This window comes from Xiphophorus couchianus, chromosome 22 (assembly GCF_001444195.1).
Source record: "Xiphophorus couchianus chromosome 22, X_couchianus-1.0, whole genome shotgun sequence".
Taxonomy (NCBI): domain Eukaryota; kingdom Metazoa; phylum Chordata; class Actinopteri; order Cyprinodontiformes; family Poeciliidae; genus Xiphophorus; species Xiphophorus couchianus.
In genome coordinates this window covers 11166039-11192397 of record NC_040249.1, presented here as the reverse complement: position 1 = coordinate 11192397, position 26359 = coordinate 11166039, and the positions used below count along the sequence as shown (strand labels likewise).

The following is a 26359-nucleotide window of genomic DNA, read 5'->3' as shown; positions in this document are numbered from 1 at the left end:
TATCTTAGATTTTTAATTTGTGTTGCAGATAGTAACTCCAAATTAAACTTTGCTCAAAGAAAGTAGTCAAAAGCATCCTACCTCACTCATTTTTGTTTTTTGTTTTTTTTCTACAATTAGTTTAGTCAATTCTTTTAAATGTTGCAATGCAGTTTAAACTTAAATGTTTTCACAGCCACTTTGAGTTTGAACTTGATTGGAGAGCAAAAGGTAATGGGAGCAGCAGCTGTAAAGAAGAATCACCAAGCTTTAAAAATGCAAAACGTTTTGCAATATTAGCTTCAATAATTAATTTTAAAGTGTCTTCATAGCCGAGTTGAGTGGTTCGTTTTTATATTTTTTAAATTGGAAATTGTTGTTTTGATTACATGTAATCTAAAACTGATTCTTTTTCTCCCCCTCAACTGTACAGAGCAGCTGTGCAAAGTAGAACTAATACTGTACTGTACCAGATCAATGGCTTGAAATATTTCTTCTAGGTTCATTTCTCTGTCGAACAGTTGATTCAACTTTAAAACCATGAGCATGAGCCAATATCAAGCTCTGGTTTTAAATATCTTAAAACCAGAGCTACAGTATTATAACCTGTATTAAAAATCTCTTTTTACATTGGGTGCAGGAACTTCGGGAGCGGGTTCTACGAGGAAAGTACCGCATTCCTTTTTACATGTCCACAGACTGTGAAAACCTGCTGAAGAAACTCCTTGTGCTCAACCCCGTCAAACGAGGCAGTTTAGAGGTATTTGCATGTGTTTACATACTATCTGCTTCTTTACCTTCTGTACTTTCTGTATATGGCATGTAATCAGGCATAAAACTTAATGATTTACAGAGAGGTTTTTGATTAATATTTGGAAATACTTTTGTCCCTAAATTTATAGCCTGTCAAATGTAGAGATCTGTGCAAGTTATCACCCTCCATGTCTTTGCTCCACTTCATCAGCGCTTCTCAAAAGTTTCTAGAGGTTTTGGTCTTTTTGCTAATTTTATCGGCAATTTTCTTTACATTTCTTTTATCAGGTTAAGACCTGGAACTATGCAGTGTTTTCTTAAATGAGGAAAGTGGACACATGGAAATATCTAGCTTAAAAGTAATGTTTTAAAGAAATATTTCTGGTATTATTCTTAGATTTAAAATTTAGAGCAACTTGTGTCCATGGGAAACGGTGAAGGAAAGCCTTTATTTTGTGGTAAGATTGAATCAAGTGCAGAGACACATCAGAACCGTGCTGGAGTTCAGTAAAAACATTCTCATTTGTTTGCAATTTTAGCATGTGTAAATTGCAGCACGTCAGTATTAACTGAAATAATCATTAGTGAGTCAAATTGCAGTTGAGAAGTTATGTTGTTCTCGTTTCCTTATTAGCAAATCATGAAAGACCACTGGATGAATGTGGGTCACGATGATGAAGAGCTCAAACCCTACATCGAGCCAGAGTCTGATTTCAACGATTCGTCCAGAATAGGTGTGTTCCGCTGTATGTGGATACCATTTTTTATGTTTTTTTCCTCAGTTCAGACTCAGACCACTTTTCTCCTCTCCATCCAATCAGAGCTCATGGTGACCATGGGTTTCCCTAAAGAAGAGATCACAGACTCACTACAAAACCAGAAGTACGACGACGTCATGGCTACATACCTGCTGCTAGGCCGAAAAGCTCCAGAGGTGAAGCTCGTTGGACCTACTCTGCTTCCCAACATTGTACAGATCCTCTAATATGACCAAAAACCCTCACTGCTCTTCTGCCATGTTGCAGTTTGAGGGCAACGAGCCGCTGACCAACAGTATCCTGGGCCAGCGTCAGCGGCCGACCAGCGACATTAACAACAGCGCCAGCATTTCCCCTGCCCATCCCAAGGTCACGCGCAGCATATCGGCCAATCAGAAGCAGCGCCGCTACAGTGATCATGGTGGGGATGATGATGGTGGTGGTGGTGGTGGTGGTGGTGTCGTAGAGAAGCCAAGTAAAGTAACCTCTTACATCCCGGCTCTGAGAGTGCTGCGGACTGCGTGTTGTGTAGGAGGTTGTGTGTTGTGTTACCCTGAGTCACTGATGGCGTGATGAAGTGTCAGAATGTGCAACTTTGAGATGGACAGAAGAGGGCATAGTAACTCACTCAAGATTTCAAAGTGCAATAATTTCTTAAGATTTAAATATCAATCTCAGATAATAAAAAGACAGAAATCTCAACAGATTGGTTGTAAGCATTTTCTAATCGGTGTACTCGATGCTTAAATCAGTGACTCAGCTTGAATACCTCTCTGCCAGACTGTTTCCTCCTATGTCATGTGGAGCCATTGTTTGTGGCGCCATCTTGTGGCAGGCTGCTTTTCCGCAGCTGTTTTTGGAAAAGAACCTCAAAGCATGAAGGGGCACCAGCTCTGCTTCATGCTTGCTTTCACCTTGGCTGTACATGTTTAAAAAAATTGACATGTTGTTGTCTTGTACCATGCCTGTAAACTGTAATCTAGTGTAAATCCTGGCTTTGAGTGGCTTTGCTTAATGCTGTTATGGTCAAGACCTTGTCCTTGTCTGCTGTTGATTTTTTTATCCCCTCAAAATATTAGATGTCGAAGCACTTTTATATGGATCATGCTAAAAACAAAATGTGTGCATGTTTCTTTCAGTGGGTCCGTCGGTACCACCAGCAGTGTCATACTCTAAGCGTAATCAGGCCCTGAGCGTAGAAAGTGACCACAGAGAAGAGTGGGATGGAGCTCGCCGGCTCGAGCTCAGCACTTCAAAAGGAGACGTTCCTGCTTCGCCGTTGGGGGTGCAGGAGAGGAAGAAAACTTCGAGTGCTGTGGGGGTGAGGAAGACTGCAGGAAAATAGTTTTTGTATAGAGCTGCAAGATGTGAAGGCGATATTATTTGTCAAGGTAGAAATGATGATATTTCTTACAACGTTAAAGCCCAGCATTGGACCTGTAGCATCTTGAGCTCCAGTCTGTCAGATATAAGCATCTACTGAGTGAAGCTCCGTCCAATAGGCTAAATATTACACTAGGATGCAAAATGTGAATTCAGGACACTTGAAATATAATATTGAATAATTATTACATCCTAAATATTTGCAATTTTATTTTTGCATCCACTGATATTGCAATTACAACATATTTACCACATATTGTTGAGCCCTATTTTACTGTATGATTTTTGGTTGGCACAAAAACGTTGATCAGTCTAGTTAAAAGTAGGACACTGTTTTTAACCATTTGTTCTTAGATTAGGGCAAGATTTATGGGTTTAAATATTTTTTTATTAATTTGCTTCATGTTGTCACAGATGTTCTGTTTGTGATTTGTGAGTTGTGCTGGTCTGACACTAATCAGTCCTTTTTAAAGTTGATAAAAATAATACAAAAGTGTCATTATTTACATTTTACATTTTCACAAGTGGCGGCTGTCCCCCCTAATGTGGAGAGGGGAAAAAAATCTAAAAATGACTTATAAACATTATTAAAATATTATATTAGCCTGTTTTCCTTAATAGTGTGTGCCTGAATATGATCTAAATTACTTACAGAACATTTCCATCAGTTGACTATAATTCAGCAGTGAATTTTCCCCAACAGATTCTTGTCAGTTTTCTTCTAAGCTAAACAGCCAATCGTGTGTGGTTGCTAAGGAAAAACAATAAACATTTGGCCAGTCAGCATCACTTAATTGGAATTTCCCTGGAAACCTTTGGGTCGCCATGGTGATAAAGTTGATAAAGGCTCGTAAGGGGAGGACTTAGACCAAATTCTCCACAATGACAATGTGGAGAATGTGGAGAACAGTTGGCCAGTAAGCTACAGCTTCTGTTTTATTATGTTTAGCTGTTCTTTTTGTGTTGTATGCTTTGTTTGTCAGCTCTGATCATTAGTTATTGCTGATGATCAGTTATGAAAGCTGCAGGGGTTTATTTGATGCTGTGGTTAGCATAACGCTAATGCTGCTCTGGATAAATGTTGCTAAGATTATTATTTTTTTAATTGTTAGTATTGATGATATTTAATGATTGTTACCTGTTTTGAGTTTCTGCTGGTATTAAATGTTAATGTTTGGTTGATATGATGTTTTCTGGTCAGATATTCATTCTCATGTGTTTTTATACAAGGAGGAACTGAAGTCCTGTTTTCTGATTTAGATCTTTGAACGTTCATATCTGTAAGCTTTTGCTGAGCGCCTGATTGTTAGATAAATCTAGGAGTTGTTTGGTGTTGTGGTTCCAACAAAACCACAGGTTAAATCTTTTGGGTTTCTAGAATAATTGTTATTAGCTGTGATTATTTCATCCTTTTCCAGCAGGAAGGGTTCTACTGTCTGGTATTATTAGTTGACTCTGTTCCGTGGTTTTATGGTTGTTTGTTCATACATTAGTTTGATCATTTTCACAGTTTTGACTCTGAATCAGCCTTAACTGTTGACACTGATTTAATGATTCAATACTGTAAATTTTGCAGAAACCAATAGTTTATTACATAATGTGTGAGGATGTATTCCTGAGACCTGAGGATGTCCTTAAATGTACGTTGTACTAATGGCAACTCAGCCCCACCAGTCCTCACTGGTGGCTATATTGATGTTTTTATAATATTTAAATACACAATAATTCTCATGAGAAAAAAAATTTAATCTGTTATTGTTTTTTTGTTTTTTTTTCAGAAGAAATGTTAAGTCTTCTTGATTTTATACATATTAATAGGCTGATGGGTAACTTGTGTAAAAGTAAATATACTGATTACCATGAAATCATTCTTTGTGTTTCTGTCCACCAACAGACCAATGGTTCAATGACCCGCAGGAACACCTATGTGTGTGAACGAACCTCCACTGATCGCTATTCAGCTATTCCCAATGGCAAAGACAGCAGGTTAGACAACCACAGGATTGTTTTGTCCCTCTGAGTTTATTTATTTATTTATTATTTTCTAGCTTATTCTACATACTTTGTGAGTCTTTTTATTTTATTAATGGACAATTTAGTCCTCACATGGTAACACCCTCTGCTCTCAACCTTCAGTTTAACAGAAGTGTCAGGCAGCACGCCCTCCACTGCACTGAGCTCTACACGACCCCGTCACACTAAGTCCATGTCAGCGTCGGGCCATCCTTCAAAAAGCACGCTGCCCCCCATCGACGACAACACGGAGCTGAAAGCTAGGTGAGCAGCAGCCGAACATCTGCACTGCCACAGGCTGATGCAAGACCTCAGAAAGATGTCAATTATTAATGCCTGCTTATGTTGCAGCTCCTCTCCACGGGATCCATCCAATTCTCCATCTGTGCACAGTATTAGCACCCCCGAGAAGAACCGCTTCCCCCGCGGAACAACCAGCCGCAGCACCTTTCACGGAGCTCAGCTCAGAGACCGCCGCAGTGCTACGTACAATGGGCCCCCCGCCTCGCCCACGCTGTCCCACGACACGGGGGCTCTCGCTCAGCAGCGCAGGGGGACGTCCACGGGAATCATCAGCAAGATCACCTCAAAGTTTGTCCGCAGGTCAGTGAGGTCTATCAACTAATATGCATTTTTTGGTTCTAGAACAGTTTTATAGTTTTGACAAAAGTGTTTTAGCTGAATAAAGATGCACCAAGAAATCATTTGATAACTTTCCTTAGTCTCATAGCTTTAGTTTAAAAGACTTTGACAGATGTCAGGCTTGCTGGAAACTGAAATATCTATCATTTTCTAATCAGTTAACGCACCTCAAGTGCTACCATGTCTACTCTGATAAAAAAAAAAAACACCTCCTTGTGGAAGTTTTGCTAATAAAGAAGTTAGAATAAGGTTTTCAATGTATGGGAGGTGTTTAAATGAATCAGAGCCAATAAGCTATTTATAAAGAAAACAATATTTTCTCTGTAGTTTATGCGGACAGCAAGAGAGTGAGACTTGAAACAAATACCATACAGGCTAAACAAATTTGCTCATTTTTGCATTGTATTCATCTCAAACCTGAACCCCAATTAGTGAGTAGAGTGTTTGGCTACATTTCAACAACATGCTTTTATTAAACAGTTGCATTTAACCACCTTGGCAAGAAAAAAAAAAAAAAGCTGACAGCTGTAGTATATTATCGGCCTCCTAAAACACTTTGTGAAACAAGAAACATCACAAATATGCAAACATGGTACTTATTTAGCAAATATTTATTGCAATCCAACCAGCTGTTTGCATTATTGACATTTCTATGGTGACACATTTGGGATATAATGTGCAGTCATTGCTAAATTTGGAATTGTTGAATACCTTGTCAAAATTTCAGAGTTGGGAAAGCTTTTCCAACCTTGGTGATTATGAATACAAATTCTTTAAATTTTTCCTTGTTTTTAAAGTATTGTACATTTTTATTTACAATAGTTTTATTTAATGACTACTTACAGCAGAAAAGGCTTGACAAATATGTTGTCTGCTGTTATTTTTTCATAAATTACTGTCCGTAAACAGAAATCAAAATGGACTAAAATGAAATTCTTTGGTTTAAAACGAAAGATATGAAATAGGCCTAAAAGTTTTTAATTGGTGCATCTTTTTTATAGTTTTTTTTAAAAGTATCGTTGGGTACCTTCTGCCAGCTTTCTGTCAGTACCAGCATCCTGAGCCTCTTCATGCGAGTGTCACTTTCAAGCTGCCCCTTGCTCTTAGCTTACAGCTTTCTCTCCTTTTCTCCCCGCATAGAGCTATGTCTTTCAGGTCGACCCGGAGGTAGGAGAACATAACGCTTGCTGCACACATCTCCCTCCTTCTCCTCCCATCTAAAACAATAACTCAAAAAAAAAACCTCTCTGCCCACGACGACCCGTGTGTTTAACGTCTTTATGTACTTGCCCACCACATCCTTGCTTACCGACACCCTTGTTATGCCGTGTATCTCTTCCCCCTTTGTCCTCTTCCTTAACGACCAGACTTCACGGCTCTCCAGCTTTCTCTACTAAAGCCACTAGATGTGTACGGCTGTATTTGCGAGCTGTCCTCTCCTTACTCTCCCCCTGCCTTCATGCAGAGCTTGAGACAGACGATTAAATGAACAGAAATTGAGCTGTGTACACACATAAGCACTTTTCCTCTCTTTACACGTCAGTGGAGATTAAGGAAAGGTGCGTTACGACAGATGGGATGATGCATATGGTTTATGTCGGCTTTACTGATGAAAGGTCATCTCATTGTGTGCTGAGCTCTGACACCCAGGAGTGTGGATTATTTCCTGGCATGATGCCCGACACCCTCGTCTGTGTTCAGTCATGATTGAGCTGGTTTTGGCAGTTGGGTGGTGGGTTGGTGGGTGAGTTTGGGGGGGGGTTGATATCGACATTAGCTCAGATGTAACGAGTGAATTTTGGGTTTATTTCAGGGTGCCCAGTGAGGGCGAGGCCAGTGCCAGGACTGAAACACCAAGGTGAGACTTTAACTCAAAAGGTCAATAATCAAACTTTTTTTGTATCATGATTGTTCAAATTCATCTATGTGTTGAAATCCTGCTAAATGTGCTATTATTACCAGGTGAAGTTGTTGTACTCGAGGTAGAGTCATCACCATTATTCCTGCAGCATTAATGTAATTTTTGTAGGAGTAATTTTCATCATTTCAATCACATATTATCTGTAATAAACACTGACTGAATTCTTATATTTATGTTTACCCATACAAATTTAATTTTGAGAATAAGAAATAACTTGTATGAAGGTATTTTTACAGCCAATACCAGCTTTCCTTCCTGAGGAGATGGCTGCAATCAAAGTGTTTCTTATTTGGGCTTTCCTGCTGAGTTACAATGCTGATGGTTCACAAAACCTGACAGACTAATCATCTGGCTAATATTTAGCTTAGCATTCACCACGAGTGGCTGCTGGAAGAGGGAGATGACTACCTGTGTCATTTCCTTTTGCATGTTGGAAGAACCGAAAAAAAATTAAAAGAGCTTCAAATGTTCAGAATACAGCTACATTGATGATTCAAGCATCACAAATTTCCTTTTACTGCCTTCTACTGCACGCGCCAGGACAATCTTTGTCTGAGGGACAAAGAAAAGATTTTATCTGACTGGAGCCCAAATACAGTCTCAGTGGACATTTTATTTTAAATGGATAAAACCTTTATCTCTGTAACCAATAAAACCAATTCATCTCCATTTCACAGAGAGCGAGCCTGCATTTGACCTCATTAAGAGTATTTTTTACCCTGCCCTTGTAATGCTGTTCCAGGAGTGCATCTGGCGAAACCAAGGATGATGCCGGTCGTGACTCCAAGCCCCGCTCGCTGCGTTTCACCTGGAGTATGAAGACCACTTCCTCCATGGACCCCGCGGACATGATGCGGGAGATCCGTAAGGTCCTGGACGCCAACAGCTGCGACTACGAGCAGCGCGAGCGCTTCCTGCTCTTCTGCGTTCACGGCGACGCGCGCCAGGACAATCTAGTCCAGTGGGAGATGGAGGTGTGCAAGCTGCCCCGCCTTTCGCTCAACGGCGTACGCTTCAAGAGGATATCGGGCACGTCCATCGCCTTTAAGAACATCGCCTGCAAAATTGCCAACGAGCTCAAACTGTGACGGCAGATGGAACACCGCCCGGGCCTTCGGGTGAGCTCTGGTTACACTCTCATCCCATCACTGGATTAGTGTTGACTCATAGGACAAAATCAGCACTGAAGCCCCAGCACAACACCACCGTGCAGAATCAAGGTGGATCGGGCTGGCTAACGTGCAGCACTGGCCCACGAATGTACTGTACAGGGTAGGGTGACTCGGACAGATAGCAAAAACCAACTAACCTAGCCTTTTTTTTCCCTCTTCTCTCCCCACCAACGCCGTCTCCCGATCAGCCTGCTGCTCCACGTTAAAGGACGCAGTTATATAACACATGCAGTATGCAACTGAAGATGACCATTCGGCAATAAGTTTTCAGTCTGTTCGAAATACTTTGAGATCTGCTCTCCTTGCTGAATAACCATTAAAATTACTGCAAGCTAAAGCTAACCGCTTTTCCACCTATGTTAAGGCAGTATATAGATCAGGCTGGAGCTCGTACTAAAACTATGTAAAAAAGAAAAAAAAAAAAAGAATTGTACTGTATGCATAACATCTGCAGGTACTGTACTGTATATTAACTTTTAGTTCTGTACAGAATTTTATTGTTAATACTGTCTTTTTTTTTCCATGGGATTGAGTTATTTCCTTCTCCGAATCATGTCTCTTAGAGCATTCCCCTTTCTGTCTGATATTGATTTTATCCTTTTTTTTTCTTGTTTTGTAAGAACCACCATTTGAAAATAGTGTTTTTCAGTTTTATTTAAAGAGGACTAAATTATTTTGTGGATAATGAAGGGACGCGATGTTCCCTTGCCTTTTTGTGTTATGTTTGCCTATGGAGAAAAAAAAAAAAACTAAACAAACACTAAGTTGCGCCACACAAACTTGAGTTGTAAGTTCAGTTGAGGCTGAAAACATGTTCACTTTAATTTTTCTCCTTGCAGTAGGGGCCCTGCTGCAGTTGCACAAGTATTCCAGAGTGAAGTGTATGAACATGAGAGTGCACACCTGTTTCCTTCATGTTAGTTTATTAGTCTCCAAGGAAGATGCACAGTTTAAACTGGTTTGCTTTAGGACTCGACATGTTGGACGCCTCTATCCAAAGGATTGGCGACGCACGAGGAGCCGGACGACTGAAGCTTTGCTGTGGAGCCTTTCTAAAGAGCCAGATTTAAACTCGCTGCAAACGTGTGATTGTGCAGGCACTAGTGTATCTCCTTACTTTTTTTTTTTTTTAATTCAGTTGTATTTATTTCATTACATTGTAATGTGCTGCTTTGTAGATTTGAGGCGTGCACTTTGTTGGAGAAGATTAAAAGAATTTTATTTGTTTGTATTTATTTACTCATTCTCATTTTATCACAACTGCACGACACATTCTGAAAGGTTGACGCAGACATCCTCTGCCATCTCACAATGTAACACTGAAGTTAATATGCAGGAAGCTCTCAGATTAAGTAACTCTTTTATTGACTCCAAATAACATAAGGTTCATCTTAGTCATGACACAAATGATGAATTTTGTGCACGTCATAGTTAAGGAATATGAACAGTCTCTTTTTCATTTCAGTATCTTTTTAAGGAGCTCAAAAATAGTTCATAGTTGCCAGTTATGAAAAACTGCTCAATACTTTAAACACTTTACAAACCATTAACAATAAAAACGGAAGTTGCAAGGATATACAGGTAGACTAACAATATATCTGTATGCAGAGTTTCTACTCAGCCTGGAATAAGATTCAGGTGTGTTCCCAGTCTGGAAGGGAACAGAAAATCAAAGCTGATCCTTGAAAGATGTGTATATCCAAATTCTTCCCAGTACAATTGGTTCAATGTCCATCTATCTTTCAGCTTGTCTGTCCATCCTTTCATCCAATTAGTACATTCATCAGTCTGTCCATTTGCTTATGATTGTTCATCCATTCATCTGTTTGTCCATCCAGATATTCCTCGTTATGTCTATACTTCTATAATGTTTTGCTCATTATTCATGAATCCACTTTTTGTGCATCTGCTCATTTGTCCATACTCCATTCTGTCCATCCATCTTTTGGTACATTATTTCAACCATTTGTCATTATCCATAAACGGTATCACCTGTGCATTAGTTTAATCTATCCATCAATATGCCTGCATAACCATTTTCCTACTACTGAATTATGCCTAAACCTATCTATGCTCTAGTTTCTCCATCCAAGTTGATGCATCCATCCTTCCCTACAGTTATGGTTTTTGTCCGCTCTATACTTGAAGCCACTGTAGAGATATCTGCCACAAATTTAAAGTAAACTTTTGGATCTAAATTTTAGGAATATGGTAAAACGGCATCGAACACTTAGGAAATTTTTCTTTTTCCTCATAAATTTTTTTGCATAACACAATCCTATCGTCTTTTAACAAATACAACCCTGTCTGCCCTGGACCATCTCTACACTTACAAAAGCATATTTTACAAATATTTGCAGCATACAAATGGAAAGACAGAAAAATGTAAACATTGTGATTCGGCAGATTTGTTCAGTTAGAACATGTTAATAGTTTAAAAAGTAGATTTTGTCTTTTGTAAATCATTATGTAATATTAGAGAATACCTGTATAAACTGTTAAATATTGTAAAAGCTTGATCACAAATTGGTGTAAACATTTTAAGGCCAGTTTTAGATTTGTTGGATTGGGTTGTTTGCCAGCTTCTGGCCCTTTATACATTTATGTTTTGAGAAAATATTGGATCTAATGTTAACCTAGGATACATGCCTCTCAATCAGATATGTGGCTTGAGAAACGTATTTGTTATCTTTAAACTTGTCATGCAGAAATTGTGATAGATTTTTAAAAATGAGTGAATATAAATTTCTAAAGTTAGGACCATAAATTTCTGAGTTGCTTAGCTCTCAATCTCCTATTACAGACTTTTGTATGTACACAAAAAAGATCACAAAAATAACTAACCATTCAATAAAAAATAAAAACAATCAATTACTCAGATCAATGACTAAATGCTCGTATATCTGAGTTTTCCCTTTGAAACTGGAGGCCAGCAGAAACTGACGGTTGTCAATGGAAACTGGAGAAAATGCCCTTGGCGCCTGAATGTTCAGCTCCTGGAAGCGAACAAACTCGCCCTTCTTGGCATCCCAGCGGTACACCTGGGTGAAAGAGTAGTCGCTGCCCAGAATGGCGTACTGCCAGCTGCCCACAGTGAAGGGCTGGAACACCATGGAGCCTCGGGAGGGCATGGTCTGTAATTCTCTGAAGAGGGCGCCATCCCAGCGCATCACCTTGGAGTCACCAATGAAACGCGTCAGGCAAATGTAGAGATCAGACTTGACCTGAAAGTGCTTGACGGCATAAACGTCCTCCATCTCCGGGATGTCGGTTCGTCTGTCAAAATGCTTGGTGGCTTTGTTCCACTGGTAGATGACAGGCCTCTGGGAGCTGCTGGACAGGATCAGGTGAGGTTTGGAGGAGATCTCTAGGTACTCCACGTCAGTGTCGCGGTACCACGGGTGGAGGGACTGATGGGAGTAGAAGCCATTGCCGTTCCACTTGTAGATGGTGGTGGAGCCAGCCTTGGAGCTGTCAGCTATGACGAAGAAGGACTCTCCATCGATCCGGAACGTCTCAACGTCATTTGGCTTGCGGATTTTCAGGACGTCAATGCCTTGAAGCTTGATGAATTTGTTGGCAGAGGTGTCCCGCTTGTAGATGTGGGAGCCTCCAAACAGCTGAGCCACGATGATGAACAGCTGGTTGTCAATGACGAGAGGTTTGCAGATCACAGTGGATGTACCTGGAAAAACATGCAACCCATTGGTTCCTGTTTTAATGCCAATTTTAGTTTGAGACTTAAGCAGCTGATTGACTTTACTTACTGTCAATATCGTCAAAGTTTCTGAAGTTCATCTCAACGTGATCCCATTCAAGGAAACCACACTTCCCGATAAATGGCTGGGCAAAGACGACATACTGGTCGTTCCGGAAAGAAAACGCTTCCACTGATATGGATTCAAATTTCAGGGACTGGTAGGGAGCAAACTCTGTGAGGGAAACAGAAAAACAGCTTTACAAGTAAAGTAAAATCTGCAAAGAAGGATAAATGTGAGGAGTCAATACTCCACCTGTGGTGATGCAGTCGAAGGACTGCGACGACAGGTCATTGATCCTCTTGTCCAGCTGTGAGGCCGGGCCCTTGCAGTAAATCTGGTCCACGGTGGCATTGGTGCCGTATATCCACTCCACTAACCACTTCAGCTTACAGTCACACAAGAAATGATTCCCACGCAAGTCTCTGAGGGGAGAAATCCATTGTGTGAAAATCTGAGAGAATCACTCCTCCTGTTCTACAGTGAGCTTAACACTCTGAAGCTCCAGATGGTGGCTTTCTCTGACGTCCTCAATTTGAGGTTTCATCGACATCAAGGAAGACGAACATCTTCAGCCGCAGCCCCTCTCCCTCTTTTCTCTCTCTTCTTCTAGCGCATGTAATTTTAATGGTGCTAAAAGCTCCAGCTGCCTACGCGTTTGTCAAACCTCGGTGAAGGAGGAGCAATAAATGATACATATTTCTAAAAATAGAAAGTTGTACGGACAGCTCATCATTCATTGTACAAAATTAGAGATTGTATCAAGTGTATAATCTTATTAGTTTCTGTCTTAACAAAGAATAATACTTACACTTTTGTCAAGGCCTCGAGACCTTTGAACAAATCTTTGGGGAGAGTCTCCAGATTGTTGTAGGCCAGACTCCTGATGGAAAAAAAAAACATATTTACTGCAATTTTACTGTAAAGCTTAATGTTAATACTGTCTTTTTTTCTCCATGGGATTGAGTAATTTCCTTCTACAAATCATGTCTCTTAGAGCATTCTCCTTTCTGTCTGAAATTGATTTCATCCTTTTTTTGTGTGTTTTTCTTGTTTTGTAAGAACCACCATTTGAAAATAGTGTTTTTCAGTTTTATTTAAAGAGGACTAAATTATTTTGTGGATAATGAAGGAACGCAATGTTCCCTTCCCTTTTTGTGTTATGTACATATATAAATTCTCTTCTCACCCACCGCGGGTGGTTCTTATCCTCTGAGCTCGGGTCCTCTACCAGAGGCCTGGGAGCTTGAGGGTTCTGCGCAGTATCTTGGCTGTGCCAAGGACTGCACATTTCTGGACTGAAATGTCTGATGTTGTTCCTGGGATCTGTTGTAGCCATTGGTCCAGTTTGGGGGTGACTGCCCCGAGGGCCCCGATGACCACAGGCACCACTGTGGTCTTCACCTTCCAGGCCCTCTCCAGTTCCTCCCTGAGGCCCTGGTATTTCTCTAGTTTCTCGTGCTCCTTTTTCCTGATGTTGCAGTCACTTGGTATTGCTACATCTACCACAACGGCTTTCCTCTGTTGTTTATCCACTACGACAATGTCTGGTTGGTTCGCCATTACCATTTCCATATATATATATATATATATATATGCAGAAAAAACATATATATATATATTTTTTTTTTCCCCAAATATTTTTACTTTAAATTCAGTCATTTGCTGCTTCAGGTTAAATTAAGTCATATTTGCAGAAGCAATTTTTCCAGAAGTTTGAGTCATGTCTGTTGGCATCATCAGAACGTTGATGGAAAGTTTTTTTTTTCCATCAACTAATATATCAGCTAATATATTTAACTATATTAGGTAACTTCAAAGCAATGAGTATATGTAATACAGGTGCAGCTCCAACTTTAAATATTGTGACAAGGTACCATATTTTTTGTCACTCATTTTGAAAAGTACAACTCAATTATTATATAGGTTCATTACACACACGCTGAAATATTTCAAGTCATTTTTTTCTTATTAGATTGATAAATATGGTTTACAGATCATGAAAACCCCAAAGTCTGTGAAATATAATAAAAGCTATAACATTTTCATGGAAAATGAAAGGAGGAAGTGTGTACTTTCAACAGGGATAACTGCACCCTTGAGAGGATCCAAATGCCCTCCATTTTCAGATGGAAGTAAGGTTTGCATTTCATTTGGAAGCAAGGTCTCAGGGTCTGGAGAAGAGAGGACTTGCTTGCTTTAACCCCAATGTTAGTTTTTTTCATAGTAAGTGATGGTTTGGGTTTGGGGTGCCATGTTGGTGTTGTTCCACCGTGTTTTCTGAACTCCACAGTCAACGCAACTACCAGAAGATTCTAGAGCATTTCATGCTTCACTTTGGTGACAAGCTGTGTGGGCATGCTGATTTTCATTTCCCAGCAGGACTTGCCACCTGCCCACAGTGCTAAAGGTACCAAAAGCTGATTCAATGACCATGGTCTTCCTTTGCTTCATCTACCAGTAATCTGACCCAACCAGAACCGCATAAGCTATGGAGCATTGAAGATAGGAAGATGAGAGACACAAGGTCCAACAATGCAGCTGACCTGAAGCTTATCAAAGTCATTCTTACACCTACACAGTGCCACAAGCTGATCGCCTCCATGCTGATGGGTTGGTCTGAGTTTTTCAGAAACTGCTGATCTGCAACCATCTCTTTTTTTTAACACACACATTAAAGCCAGTGTGTTTTGGATTTAATGTCTTTTTGAAGTTAGAGGGGAATGGGGATACTGTTCTGAGATGATGGAAAGGCAACAATAGCTGAAATCATTACACAGAGGCAAACAGAATATCATCTCTGAAGGAAATACATGTTAAACCTTCAAACAAGTGGGCAACACGGCAACAGAAATCTGCAATGGCTGTGACAACAAGCTTCAATACATTTTATTAGAATTTTATGGGATAAACCAGCACAAGATATGGCGTAACTGTACATATGAAGAAAAATAATTCACAGTTTTCACTACAAACAAATGTGCTGTGCATTTGTACTTATTTGTATTTGGAAATTGGCTCAGTCCAATCAGATTGGATGGAGAGCATCTGTAAACATTGCTTTTCAAATTCTGCCACCAATGTTCAGGAGGAGTTGGGAGAGGCCATTCTATCTCACATAAACATGCTTTCATCTAAACCATTCCATTTTAGCTTTTGCTGTATGTTTAGGAACATTGTCCTGAACCTCAGTCCCAGTCTCAAATCCTTTGCAGCTTCCAGATTTTCTTCCAGAATTGCTCTGTATTTAGCTCAATACATCTCATTATGATCTCTAACAAGCTTGATTGTCACTGCTGAAGAAAAACATCCCCATATCATGATGTTGCTATCACCATAGTTCACCATGGTGATGGTGTGTTAGGGGCTATGTTGACTGCTAGTCATGTGTAGGGCTGAATAAAGAATAAAAAAGAATTAAAAAAAAGAATAAAAAAGTATAAAACTCTCAGTTAGATTTGGATCTAGACTGCTCTAACACACAAATATCCTCTGACTTAAGGCATTTCCTACTAGCTCTGGTTGCATGTTTAGGCTTGTGATCCTTCAACCCAGTGATGCATCTAACAGGTTTTCTTCTAAGATAATCCTGTTTATTACTCCATCCATCTCCACATTAACTCTGACTAGCTTCACTGTCCCTGCAGAAGAAAACCAACCTATACAATCCGATACTGTCACCAGCATGCTTTATCGTAGAGATAGTGTGTTCATTACTATAGCATGTATTGCCAGAGCACCTTTATCCACACATTTGCTATGTCCCCCAAAGCTTCAAGCCTTAAATGTCTCTTCAACTGAATCCTGTGTTCCTTGGTCTTCATGTTGCTGTTTGTTCACCAACCTTCTCTAACAAACATCGAAGGCTGTAAGGATGTGGATTTTGTGTCTGATTATTAGTTAATTTTGTGCCGTTCGTGTCTAGCCCCTCATTGTTCCCAGCTGTCCCTTGTTTCCTCTGACTATTCCCTGTGTATTTAACGTCACCTGTGTCTTCGTTTCGCTGTCTGTCCTTGTCGTGGTTTTGTCTCTCCCTGTTGGTTTACCCAAGTACCTGGACATCATTAAACTTATTTTTCTCCACTTACTGTGGGTCTCACCGACTCAAATCCTCATCACCTCAACCTCAGTTCATGACAAAGGCCTTCTCTGAACTGCTGGATTGAACTACACCCAGATGGACTGCTTACTATTAGGGACACAGGTAATTAATAGGATGGTGACCACAAATTCATGCTAGACTTTTTAGACCTTTAGTTTGTAAATACATTTTTAAAAACATGTTTAATTTTTCTTCCACTTCAGCTATGCTCTGTTTTATGATGGTCTATCACACAAAATCCCAAAGCAATACAGTGAAGTTAGCATTTCTAATGTGATACGGTAGTAATAATGTAGCAAGGTAGATATGAACAGTTTTGCGAGCCACTGTGTGAATAATGCAAACGCGTTGAGCAGTTGCGTAAAAAGGATGTTATGTTTTTGCTTTCTAATCATTTTACCAGCTGCACATTGTTCAGAGAAATGTCTCTGTGGCAATACAAGCTGTGCAGTAACCTTTGTCAGCATTTTTATCTCTTGTTTTTACATCCTTTGCACACAAAAAAAAGTACTTACAGGTGCACCAGAGTTTTCAGACCTCGGAAAGCATACGGTGATATCGACTGGATTTGGTTGTTTTCTATGAATCTGAAAAAAGGAGTGTGTGCATTAGCAAAGAAGACACACTGTAGTAGAAGAAGGAATATCAGTCATACAGATTTTATCATAAACTCACAGATATTCGAGATGAGGAAGTCCAAGGAAAGCGTCCTCGTTTATAGATTCCAGGTTGTTTGCTGTGAACAGGCTGTGCAGAGAGATCCCACTGTTTAGTATTTGACTGCTTAGAGTCACGTACTGCCAAAAAATATTGAGAAAACCTCTGCTCACTATGTTTCCCTAAAGCATCTCACAATACAAAGTAAAACATTTTGAGGATTCCTGCAGGCAGTCTTGCACAGTTGTATTTTAGTGGCTCAGTCAGAGCCAAAGTATGACTCAGATCAAGAAGGAAATTCCCTGAAATTCATCTGTGCCACATGGCATGTATGCACACATATGTATGTGGTAAAACTTGGCTGCATGTAGAGAGCAGTGATCAAACCTACCATGATAAAAAAAAGGAAGAAAACATCACTAGGGAGTCTTTCTGTTCTTACATTTCCAATCAGTCTACAGTGTTGTGAAAGAAAACGTCTTGGAAAATTAAACATGGCGTTGATCAAGCCCACAGGAAAATGACAGCATACAACAAACAACAAAAATAATTTAAAAAAAAAAAGCTCAAAAGAGATTTCTCACAGGAGATGCAGGGCAGGGGTGTGGATGAAGCTCTCCTTGGCGATTTCGGTGAATTCCGACTTGACGAATGATCTGTGGGAGTAAAATGCGACAAAAAAAACAAACAAACAAAAAAAAACAACACACTGTTCAGGTCCACAGCAGACTTGTCATAAAACAGTTATTGCAGTCTGTTCCTTGGGAATGCATTTTTGTGCTGTTTCTGCTGCAGAAAAGCCACTGATCGCACATGTTTGAAATAAAGCAATATGCCAGTTAGAAAGGACTCACAGAGATGTGACATCGGGGGGAAAGCTGCGAGGAATCGACACTGCGCTTTCGCACAACGCGTTATCTTTGGTGCATGTGCATGACATGGGACAGCGCTGCTGCCTGGCTCTCTTGCTCTCCACTGAAGGTACAACAGAAGCCACCATAAGTAAACCGAGCCAGAGGCACCTCCTGGGTATCCTGCATGTATTTTCCATCCTTGGGAACCGCTGCGGGCACGACTTGCGCGTCGAGCAGCCCTACACATGAACCAGGGTCTCTGCCGTGCTTCCTTCCCTCGCTGCTGCTGCTGCCAGGAGGCCGAGCGACTGTCCGCTCTTGTTGTCTCCACCGACGGGGCTGCGCGCCTTCTTCGCCGCCGATCCGGGGAGTGGAGGGTGATCGAACCCGGAGTCCCCCCCCCCCCTCTGATCTGCAATTACACGACGGGAAAAAAAACGAAAAGAAAAAAAAAACCCACGAGCGTGTATCTTCTGTGGCACAGATGAGAACTAATCAGAAGTGTGGTGTGATGTGTGTGGAGCAGAGGAGAACGCCAGCTGGCGCTGTGACAGACGCGGTGTGAGGGCAGGTGGGGATCCCAGCGGGAGCAGACGGAGCATCTCTATCCAAAAACCACGCCTATGGTTTCAGTCAACGCTACGCGCTCGATGTCAAGCGCCTGGACGATTCCGCCCAATGGGCAGGCAGACGGATCTGGTTTTATTTTTCCCCCTCTGTCAATCAACATATGCACAGTATAATCACTATAAATTAAACTCCAACACGAACCAGGGGATTGCTGCCTGTACGGTGCAGACGCTACCTAAGCTGTCCATGCGGGAAGCGGCTTGGAAAACCGGGTTAAAATTGATTCTTGCCGACTGATGGAAATGCACCTGCAACATATTGTCTTATTACAAACCCATTAGCCTTAGTTACATTTAAACACTTGGTTTTAGACAAATAAGTATCAATTTGGCGCAGTTCCTGGCTTCCTCCCGGTTGCCATGGTGACAGGAAGATGCTCATAATGTTTGAGACCAGTGCTGAAAGGGTGCTGTAGGAAGGGAAGTACTTCAGACATCTGTTCTGCCAACAGAAAAGCCCCTCAGCCCCTTTTAATCTAAAGTGTCATCTCTGTAAATTAGAACATCATCAGAAAAGTTACTGAGTTTGAAAAGTCAAACTCATATTGATTCATTACACACAAAGTGATATTTCCAGCATCTATTTCTGTTCATTTAGATTATTATGACCTTCAAGAAAAAAAATAGTTTCTCTAACAATTAGAATATAATTCAAAATGAATAAAATATATTTTAATACAAAAATGTGCAGCTGCCCAGCAGTCATTGAAACCAGAAACGGCCATTGGTAACGATGGCAGTTTACTAAGTGCTGTAACCAAGCATACTTATGAAAAGTTGAGTGGAAGGAAAAAGTGTGATAGAGACATGTTCACAAGGAAGAGGGACAAACAGGATGACAGGATTGTATAGCAAACCCTGTTGGAAGTTTTTTTTTTTTTTTTTTTTTTGGAGCCACCACAAGCAGAAGAATTCAGGATATGATCCACAACATCACCACACTTTGGGTTATCCACTTCAGAACCAGACATTTTAGAAACGTTTTACCTAAGCTAAGACAAAAGAGAGCTGGACTGTTGATCAGCTGTTTATCAGTGGTTCAAATTCCTCTTTTCAGATTAAAGATATGAAGATCCCAGAGTCTGGAGGAACAGGAACACAGAAGCCAACATGTTTCAGATGCAGTGAAAAGGTAACACACAGCTGAATATGGGAGCTAAGAGATCTGATGTTGATGGGTCACTGCGCTAAATCAAGTCCAGAGTCAACGCCACCGTCTACCGGGAAATTCTTGCGCATCTTGTGCTTCCTCTGCTGACAAACTGATTTCTTTTTCCACCAGTACCTGACACCTGGCAACACAGCAAAACTATCAATACCTCTGAGGTAATGTTGGGAGGGAGATGAGATACATCAGCGCCTACAATAAAGAGCATCAAGGCTGCTGGAAAAGAAAGCTAGACTTCCTTAACACCTTGTCAAAGTCGCAGACGGATTCCCTCCATGCACTAATTAAAATAATCAATGTAAATGGTAGAGCCCATGGACCCATCTTTCTGCCGGTTGACATACTGTGTTGAAAATAGTTTCTTCATTGGATTTATTCAGATCTTCTGATAAACTGAATCCTCGGCTATTATTACCTGTAAGCTCTAATCATTCAAACAGCTGAAATGCATCACAGCTCGGGTTCCACTGCGTTTGCCTGCAGAACATCACATTGACAAGGCCTCTTCCTCCTTGCCAGAAACGCATGCCAAGAAGACTTCTGGGAGTCTTCACCACATAATTCTTCAGATCCCATTAGAGTTGTAGGATTAATATGTTTACCCACTGTATGCGCCACAGATCCGTCTGGGAAGAAGCTTTTTAAAAGGTCTCTAAATAAATACACTCTGTTCTCCACCTCCTGTCTCCCTGTCCCTGATGTGATTACACCATTAGATGCCCAGTGCCAGTTTACCATCATAACGCAGTTCTGCCTGTATAAATGAAAGCAGGACATTTGGAGGGGCGGCGGTGGGGTGGATGTCATATTTAGTGGTATGCAAGTGTATTGTGCCAGGAAGAATGAAGTCTCTTCTTCTCAGAGGAAAAATGTGGACTCGGGTTTGGGAAGCCGAGCAATCAAAGTGTTTTTCTCACTTTTAGTTTTGCTGAACTACATGGTGAACACTGGATTTCATTGTTGTGCTGGTTGGTGATGGAGTTTCATAAATGTCATCGTTCACAGTGTGTATAGTCATACTTTTTCAGTGGAATTTGGGGCAAGTGTCCTGTGACTTATGTAACTTCATTCCCAGCTATTTCAACATACTTCCTCCCTTTGGAGCGTATTTTAGATCTTTGAATGATTAATTATACACATAGATTTTACAAGGCACTTCACCTCTGGTACTTGGCCTTTACTTTGTTATGGCTTTCTCCACTAGGGGAACACATGGAGCTCAGCTTCATGCCGAATCAATTATTAAAGGTTTAATCAGTCATTTTACATCAATTTCTTTTCACAAAGAAACAGACCAAATCTTCAGGTAAATTTATCTTAATGAAAACAATGCTTCAAAAAAAATCTATTAAATTTAAAATCATTTCAGAACTGAGGTTCTAAAATAACATATAGCAAAACTGCAGTTTATTAACAGGCATTGAACTTGTGCTGTGACTTCTAAACAAAGAAACAGAACTGAACTTTCATGGGTAGATTCATTCCAGACAGATTTCCAGGTGCTTCAGCAGCTCTCTGTACTCGCTGGCTGGGTACTCGTTCTGGCAGGTGGGACACTCCAGGATGCTGTCATTCAGCACGCTGGTGTGAGAAGAGGACGCCAGGCTGTCTCTGGGGGACGAGGAGGGTGGCATCGCCTCTTCACATGAGCCCAGGTCCTGCTGGTCTCTCTGACACAAACAGAGCCAAACGTCAGTTCAGATTAAGTATCAGGTTGAACCCGATTTCTAGGTGAATCTATAATTCTTATCCTATGACACTTAAAGCTGCACAGATTTCACAGTAAGATGCGAAAGGATGTGTATGGTAATAAAAGCAGGAGCATACAGCGGGTTAAACTAACATTGACCCAAGAAGCAAAGCATCTTAATTCAGCTTTAAATTTCATCACAGAGAAGAACTAAAATCTGAGTTCTTTGCTGTATTCATGCCAACCTTTGACTGATCTGGGGAAGGGCCTTCTGCTCTATGTAGCTTCTTCAGAATTCTGAGCATTTGCTTCTTTAAATATGAAGAGTCCCGCTTTGCATCCTCAAGGTCTTGTGAAGAAATCTTGAGCTAGAATTTAAAAAAATTTGCTAGTGCAGCGAAACTTGTAAAAGTGTAACTGTATTGGCAGAACATTTCAAAGTTCTTTTTATAAGCAAAACCTCATGAAAGGAAGGACTAAATATTAATCTGTTGCTATATGGATTAGGAGAATCCAGATGCTTTGTCGGTAAAGGAAATCAGAACTGAGACAAGTAGAACATGTCTGTTTCTGACCTACCTGTCTTTCCAGGTCTGTAATCTTTTCCTGGTCTGCATGGTGATAGTTTAACATGTACCTCTGATAGAGGCTTGCCTGAGAAACAAGCAGACATTTTTGTTTTCTAGTCTAGAGTCTTCATTTTCTGACATGAATGGAAAGAATTTTTGTTATGGTTTTACAAACAAGTTACTAACATTGTAGTTTTAAGAACCGGACTGTATTATAAGTTGACATGTCATGAGTATTTACCTGCAGCTCAAAATTTGTAGACCTTCGTTTCTCCTCCTTCAGCCTGGCTTTGAGTTCTTGGGTCTCCTCCCTCTGCTGTTGCTCTTCCTCCTCAGAGTTATGACATCCTTCTTGTGGGCTTCCTTTGCTTATTGTTTCACTCTTCAGTTGGTGGATGAGAGCCTCTAATTCTCCTTCTCTTGCTCTGAACCTAGACATGAAGCTTGTATGTAGCTTACAACCATTTAAAATCTTCCCTGTTTAGGACAGGACTGAAAGTGTCTTATTTTACCTTTTTTCAGCAATGATCAGCTCCTGATGAGTCACTTCAACTTGTTTTTTGAGCATATCCAGCCAGACATCAGCCTGTTTCAATTGGTTTACAAAGAGTTCTTTAATCTCTCTTTGTGGCTCTGCTGTATTGAAAGGATTACAAGGCAACAGAAAGATGGAACTTGTTAAACATGTTTACTACACACTATTAAACTATGTCATCTTGAAAGAAAATGCTGCAGATGGTAATAAACCCTGTCACTATGGGATACTACAAAACAATCTAGATGTCTTAAAAAACCTAGTTGTGACAGTAGGCTGCCCTCCGTTGTATTAGTGGTGAATACTTGCTGCCCACTGTCCCTTTGACTCACCATCTGAATGCTCCTCATTGTGCTGCTTTGAGTGGGCCTGATTGGTTTCATTCAGATGCTTCTCCAGCCATAACATTTTGTCCAGAATTGCCCTAACATAGGCCTCTCTCTGCTGGTCATATTCCAGCCACTGCTTGTTCTTTTCCAAAGCCTTGAAGGATCGGATAAATGAATAAGAATAACACAAAGAGACAGCTGGACGAGGAGAGGAATGTGAAGTACAAATACTTAGCGACATGTATGAATCTGACCCAGTCATACTTTGTTACATGAATAACTAAAGTGAGTAAAGTAGTTTTCACAACACTTGCATCGTTGAGCTTATGCTGAAGATGAGAGATGGCTTCATCATTGGAGAATGATGGGGAATCCTAAAAGACAAGAGAAACATAGAGCATTGCACATTACAAAGTCAACCATTAAAATCAACATAATTTCAACGACAACAGTGAAAAACGAGCCATGTGAAAGATGGCTAGTAAAAATTCATAGAAATGAACATAAGGCATGATTAATCAAAAACGAAGAGGGAAAGAAAAACTGCTGCCATCTAGTGGTTTAAATCAGGTAAGACAATGACTCCCTTAGAAAAAGATGAAAACAACACAAGGTAGTTTAGCAGTTGTGCTTATACATCAAATATTTCACAACGCTGTGAAACATTTCTCCTCCTCTTTCTATGACATCACAACAATTAGTTGGTGTCGACTCAATTTTTATCATGCTAACATTAATTTTAAAAAAAAATGAACAACTGCAACCATTACCTCTGAGGACAAAGTTGTTTTTTCACCTTTCGGTGGAAGCTGCTGACGACTCTCGAGCCACAGAGTTTCAAGAGCGAGGAGTTTCTGTAACCAGGTCAACAGCAAAAAGTAGTTTCCAAAGCCAACAAAAATATTAACATAACTAGACAATATAACCAAACTCTCAGAAGTTCTTTCCAATAATAGCTAAAACATAATTAACTTTGCTGTGCTTACCTTCACAAGCTTATTGTGTTCGGCGTGATGATGGGACACCTCAGCTAGAGTCTTCTTCAGCTGGATATTTTCCTTCTTTAAGCTGCTGATGATCCTTACAAGCTCTGAGCAGAGTTTTTTCTTGAGTGAGGCATTGCTTCTATAGGCTGTCATTTTTATCACCTGAGAGGAAGAATTAGAGCCAGTAGAACAATACGAGACTGGAAGTTGCTGTGTTTTATAAATATGAAAACACAAAAACATCCATATTGTAGTAGTACTACCATAAATCTGTTGTATTTTAAAGCACCTTGTGCAATATTACATTTTATCTAGAAACCTGAGGTAAAGCAACCAGGTGCTTTCGGATGCTGCAAAGGCATTTGCACGAAAGCATAGCCTGGTATCTTGGTCTTATTGGTGTCTTCTACAGTAGTTTAAAAACGTAATTCATTACTTTGCGATTTTTTTGCATTACCTTTACTCTTGTTTTCTTAATTCTCCATTTAGATAATTTAATTAGCAGTGGAGGATGTAGGGGGCACTATATATATCTTAAAAATTGAAAAAATATCCTATCAGGGCCATTTTGGACAAAAGAAATAAAAGAATAATAAAAGATGAGTACATTTCTGCCCAAAAAATCTCTGAAGTTTTGACATTAATTTCACATATTTACAGGAAGAAATTAGGATATTTTCTATTTTTAACAATGATGAAAAATTGCTAATTTTTTTTTTTCAATTTTCCATGACTAAAGGCATTAATTTACAACATTAAAACTAGAATACTCTCTAATACTCTCTCATATTGTAAAGTCAGAAATGTCAGAAAAAAAATCTTAAAGTTATCAGAAAAAGTTCAGAAGTTTGCTTAGATTATTGGGACAAAAAACTGCCAGACACCAACTAAGATTGCGGAGGTAAATGTAGGGGATATGCATCTGCACAATCTGGAAAGGTCCCCTCACATTTTGGAAAATATCCAGGGGTGCATCTCCTTTCTTCTTTCACTTTCTGTTGCAAGTAGCTGATTTTATAAGCTCAGTAAATACCTTAGTTTTCATATGATAGATATATGCATCTAAAAAATGGAAAATTTTAATGTTTATCTTGCAAATTTAACACTTTTCAACAACACAGCATCCACGTTATTTGTCAATAAAATGTGAAACTAATCTAAAAACATTCTGATATTTTTGGAGGATATTTCTTCCTCGGTGGCCAATTAGTAGTTTTTTTTTTTTACATACAATGGCCCTAATACTTCATCATAGTACCCTAAGACAAACACAAAAATTTATAAAATTATGTAATTGTTTTCATTTAAAACAAAAAAGTCAACATTTATCTCTACTGCTGATTAAATAATATAACAGTTGATTATTACAGGAAATATATACAGTATAATACAATATAATACAGTATATATATATATATATATATATATATATATATATATATATACGTATATAACATTTGCTATTTTGAAAAACAGACTGCAGACAATGAAAACCCTCTAAGTTTCGCAGTAATTTACAAGTGCTTCTTTCTGAGAATAGCATATATATGTAACATATATTTGCAAAGCTTTGTCATCCAATGTAATTTAAATCACAGGTACAATAAAGGAAAGTTTAAGTGGCTTTGAAACCAACCTTTAGGTACCAGTAACTCGGCAATGCATAAAAGGCAATGAATGTTTTACCAGGAGTTAGTGAAACTTTGTTTGTCTTATAAAGAACAATCAAAAAAATCAACACTGATAATATTTCTAGAAAAAAACATAACACCTGATTTAATCTGAAATTATCAATGGTTAACTTGGGCTATGAGAAAGCACATTTCTAGAAGATAGATTAGCTAAAACAATAATTTTTAAGGCTTAATTTTTACAAACATAAACATAGAGGTAAGTGACTCATAGACAAACCTGTTTTTAACTAACCTCAACAAGTTAAACAAGCTAACGGTTGACCTTCGAGCATAATGAGACATTTATTTACCCAAAGAAGATCGTCTTCCGACCTGATAAGTGCTTCTTTTCTGTCTGTCTTGATCTTTTAAAAACATATATAATTTCTCGGTTCGTCACTCAGTCTTATTGTGTATGTTAGATTTAGCTAGCTGAACAAATTAAGCTAACGCTACTTGCGCTTTTCTGGAAATTTAACATGTAAAGGTTTTTAACACAGTTTCAAACGAAACCCACTGAAATTGGTTAGTTAATTTTTTACCTGAAAACGTTTGTTCCTATCAAAATGTGGCCTCATTCTTCTGAGGTATCCTACTTTAAACTAAAGTCACTGCAAGCGTTAGGCGCGAAAGCTTCCGTTTGGAAAAGAAAACAATTATTTCACTATAGCAACGTATTGGTACAAATTCAAAGTTCCGTTGCAGTTAATTATATTGGAAAGATAAGCCAAAGACAAAAGAGTACTACCATAAATCTGGGAAAGTTTGAAATCCTCAGGCTGTGCTAT

General features: G+C 39.6%; 3 protein-coding genes across 10 annotated transcripts in view; 1 reads left to right on the top strand and 2 right to left on the bottom strand.

The window, feature by feature from the left end:
• Positions 1–9370, top strand: part of mark1 (MAP/microtubule affinity-regulating kinase 1) — a 56995-nt gene extending 47625 nt beyond the window's left edge. Inside the window, exons 9-20 of one of the 5 annotated variants that reach the window (XM_028006530.1) lie at positions 620–739; positions 1367–1466; positions 1554–1666; positions 1758–1965; positions 2630–2811; positions 4768–4859; positions 5010–5150; positions 5238–5489; positions 6669–6695; positions 7342–7386; positions 8192–8567; positions 8810–9370. In XM_028006530.1, the coding sequence (XP_027862331.1) occupies positions 620–739; positions 1367–1466; positions 1554–1666; positions 1758–1965; positions 2630–2811; positions 4768–4859; positions 5010–5150; positions 5238–5489; positions 6669–6695; positions 7342–7386; positions 8192–8537 (1626 nt within the window). In that variant the 3' untranslated portion in view covers positions 8538–8567; positions 8810–9370. Of the gene's footprint in view, positions 1–619; positions 740–1366; positions 1467–1553; positions 1667–1757; positions 1966–2629; positions 2812–4767; positions 4860–5009; positions 5151–5237; positions 5490–6668; positions 6696–7341; positions 7387–8191 lie in introns of all 5 variants that reach the window. The other 4 variants (XM_028006529.1, XM_028006532.1, XM_028006531.1 and 1 more) reach the window with 4 other exon arrangements.
• A 594-nt stretch (positions 9371–9964) lies between these two features.
• LOC114137736 (leucine-rich glioma-inactivated protein 1-like) lies at positions 9965–18663 on the bottom strand. The gene is made up of 8 exons (XM_028006534.1): positions 17993–18663; positions 17723–17794; positions 17157–17228; positions 16997–17068; positions 13191–13262; positions 12635–12804; positions 12389–12553; positions 9965–12306 (listed from the first exon to the last, which is right to left on the bottom strand). The coding sequence occupies exons 1-8, from the start codon at positions 18187–18189 to the stop codon at positions 11489–11491; spliced, it is 1638 nt and encodes a 545-aa protein (XP_027862335.1). The 5' UTR covers positions 18190–18663; the 3' UTR covers positions 9965–11488.
• Positions 18664–21090: 2427 nt separating this feature from the next.
• On the bottom strand, positions 21091–26332 carry LOC114137737 (centrosomal protein of 55 kDa-like). 4 transcript variants are annotated; one of them, XM_028006537.1, is made up of 11 exons: positions 26114–26320; positions 24848–24960; positions 23899–24060; positions 23683–23766; positions 23227–23286; positions 22916–23066; positions 22561–22684; positions 22290–22479; positions 22059–22133; positions 21725–21847; positions 21091–21459 (listed from the first exon to the last, which is right to left on the bottom strand). In XM_028006537.1, exons 3-11 carry the CDS (start codon positions 24049–24051, stop codon positions 21268–21270), a joined length of 1152 nt encoding a protein of 383 aa, XP_027862338.1. In that variant the 5' UTR covers positions 24052–24060; positions 24848–24960; positions 26114–26320; the 3' UTR covers positions 21091–21267. The 4 variants fall into 4 exon arrangements, with proteins under 4 accessions (XP_027862338.1, XP_027862337.1, XP_027862336.1 ...); XM_028006536.1 differs by lacking the exon at positions 24848–24960 and having other exon boundaries at positions 22561–22681; positions 26114–26322; XM_028006535.1 differs by lacking the exon at positions 24848–24960.
• Between the last annotated feature and the right edge of the window lie 27 nt (positions 26333–26359).

What these genes read in the sequence shown, in the direction of transcription:
- LOC114137736 (XM_028006534.1), bottom strand. Translation starts at nt 18,189, where the DNA reads ATGGAAAATACATGCAGGATACCCAGGAGGTGCCTCTGGCTCGGTTTA. An exon ending in CCCCCCGATGTCACATCTCT is followed by an intron (nt 17,795 to 17,992) that starts GTGAGTCCTTTC and finishes TTACTCCCACAG; the next exon opens with ATCATTCGTCAAGTCGGAAT. An exon ending in CTGAAAACTCTGGTGCACCT is followed by an intron (nt 13,263 to 16,996) that starts GTAAGTACTTTT and finishes TTTTTCCATCAG; the next exon opens with GAGTCTGGCCTACAACAATC.
- LOC114137737 (XM_028006535.1), bottom strand. Translation starts at nt 26,149, where the DNA reads ATGAGGCCACATTTTGATAGGAACAAACGTTTTCAG. An exon ending in ATAGGAACAAACGTTTTCAG is followed by an intron (nt 24,061 to 26,113) that starts GTAAAAAATTAA and finishes TCTTCCTCTCAG; the next exon opens with GTGATAAAAATGACAGCCTA. An exon ending in CAATGAGGAGCATTCAGATG is followed by an intron (nt 22,685 to 22,915) that starts GTGAGTCAAAGG and finishes CTTTCAATACAG; the next exon opens with CAGAGCCACAAAGAGAGATT.